Raw genomic sequence first — 2,500 nt, 5'->3', positions numbered from 1 at the left:
TGGCTGTGTGTGGTGGAGTGTGTGCTGTGGAGGCTGTGGTTGGGGTTGGGGCGGGTGGGGGGCGGGGGAGAGGGGCTGCGCGGTGGCAATGGCGTGCTGCAAGGCCTGGTCGCGGTTCTTCTCCTCGCGGTGGTACATGGTGATGTGGTAGCGCAGGGAGTTCTTGGAAGAATATCGCTTTTTGCAGTACGGACACACGAACACCTGGGGGACGGCGGCGTGCAGGTCCCGCACGTGTGTGTTGAGATTGGACTTGGAGGAGTAGGTCTTGAGGCAATGCGGACACTTGTACGGTTTGTAGCGCGGCTCTGAAACGAGAGAGACGAGTTGAGCGCGGGAACTCTTCAACCGCCCGCCCACCCGCCCGCGACACCAAGAGACTGGTGGCCTTGATCAACACCATGCCCCACCACAACACTGGCTGCATCTGTGGCAGGCTCATCACCACTCACAACACCACAACAGCTTCCTAACGTCACCGACATCACCATAACATCAGTGATACCTCCTCATAAGGGACAACTGGCCTCGGCATACCACCCCCAACACTATTGACTGTAGCGGATCATAGCACCAATAGCAACACCATAACAGCCTCAACACCACTGTAACACTAGACTAGTGGATTTGGCTCTCATATCAGCACCACTTCACCAATGACTCCTGTGGCGGGCTCATAACACCATTAGCAACACAAATCCCTGACGCCACCTCAAAAACACCATAAACACGATCCGTGGCAGGATAATAACACCACAGGCAATACCGAACCATAACACCACAAGCAATGCCGTAACAGCACCACAAACACTACACCACCTAAACACCAATACACCAAGCTCTCAGCACTAACACCACTATACCACTCACAACACAGCTGCACCTCTAAACACCGCAAACACAACCACAATACCACTACACCAGGCTCTCAACACCATTAAAACCAGCTTTTCAGACCTACTAACAACAATATACCATCCTTTAATCGTTAGTAACACCACAACATCACCATTACAGTACCAGTGACACGACTACACCACAACACCACTACACCAGCCACTATATAACACCACTCGTAACCACCATGACAGCCGCACAGCACCAACATCAGATGGTCAACACCATCTGTGTGTTTCAGTACTAAGAACAACACCAATGGAGTACTACTACTACTACTACTACTACAACTACTATTACATAACCACCGCCACGTAGACCAACATTCTTATTTCAAGTACTGCAATATTACTTCTTGAAATTATTATTATTATTATTATTATTATTATTATTATTATTATTATTATCATTATTATCATTTTATTTCATTTTATTGTTTTTGCCCTTCCATATTTCTTTCCATAAACCGCTGCTCTGCTGCAACTGTATCTCGTACCACCACCACCACTACTACTACTACTACTACTACTACTACTACTACTACCTCTACTACTACTACTACTACAGCCTCTTTGCATTACCTCCTACGCTGACACCGCTACCACCACTACTACTACTACTACTACTACTACCACCACCACCACCAGTCTAGCAAGTCATAGCCGCGACCTCCACCACTGTCTATTTCTTTGTCACCACCACCACTACCAGCACCACCACCAGCATCACCATCACCACCACCACTACCACTACCAACACCACCACCACCACCATCACCATCACCACCTCTACCATCATCACCACCACTACCAACACCACTTCCACCACCACCACCACCAACAACAACAGCAACACTATCATCACCACCACCACCACCACAATAACAAAAAACAGCAGCATCAACAACAACAACAACACCATTACAGTGGATTTAGAGGGAGGAGGAGGAGGAGGAGGAGGGAAGGAAGGAGAGAAAGAGAGTGAGAGAGAGGGAGTGGGAAAGGAGGGAGAGGGAGGGGGGGGAGAGACGCCAAAACAGGGGACGAAGAGAGTAAGAGGTTCAAAGAAAACGAAGACACAGAGGGCGGTCGAAGGAGTGACTAAAGAAAACTCTACTCTCTCACCTAAACTTGAAAAGCACAAAGAAACAAGCATTTTTTCTCCTCCCCTTTACTTCTAACATATTCTAGAACCCTGTAGGCAAAAAACAAGCCATAGAAAACGTGGACAGAGAGCAGCAGACCCAGTGGAAGGAAGTATATGAAGCTTAAAGAGTGAAAGAGAGGGAAGGAGAGAGAGAGAGAGACACGGAGAGAGAGAGGAGAGAAAGAGAGGAGGGTGAGGAGGGAGAGGGAGGGCTGGGAGAGTATGAGAGAGCGGGAGCGAGAAAGAGAGGGGCCGTTTCCTGGGTACGGAAGAAGAGAAGGAGGAGGAGGAGGAGGAGGAGGAGGAGGAGGACGAGAAGAGGGTCTGTCCTATTGATTGATGACAAGATGACGACCTACACCACACTTGCAAGGCCACCACCACCACCACCACCACCGCCTCCACCACCACTACTGTACTGCGCGTGTCACCACCACCACTGCTGTACCTTCATCAC

At 49.4% G+C, this 2,500-nt stretch overlaps 1 protein-coding gene across 1 annotated transcript in view; it reads right to left on the bottom strand.

The window, feature by feature from the left end:
* The window catches only part of LOC123517056 (zinc finger protein 219-like), a gene marked incomplete at its 5' end in the record, with an annotated part of 1,739 nt that extends 239 nt beyond the window's left edge, over positions 1-1,500 (bottom strand). The window contains 2 exons of the mRNA XM_045276885.1: positions 1-308; positions 1,479-1,500. The exon at positions 1-308 is cut by the window's left edge and continues 239 nt beyond it. Of these exons, the coding sequence (XP_045132820.1) occupies positions 1-308; positions 1,479-1,500 (330 nt within the window). The remainder of the gene's footprint in view (positions 309-1,478) is intronic.
* Positions 1,501-2,500: the final 1,000 nt, after the last annotated feature.

Source organism: Portunus trituberculatus, chromosome 6 (assembly GCF_017591435.1).
Source record: "Portunus trituberculatus isolate SZX2019 chromosome 6, ASM1759143v1, whole genome shotgun sequence".
Classification (NCBI taxonomy): domain Eukaryota; kingdom Metazoa; phylum Arthropoda; class Malacostraca; order Decapoda; family Portunidae; genus Portunus; species Portunus trituberculatus.
The sequence above is the reverse complement of the archived record's forward strand: the minus strand, read 5'-3'. Positions and strand labels throughout refer to the sequence as shown.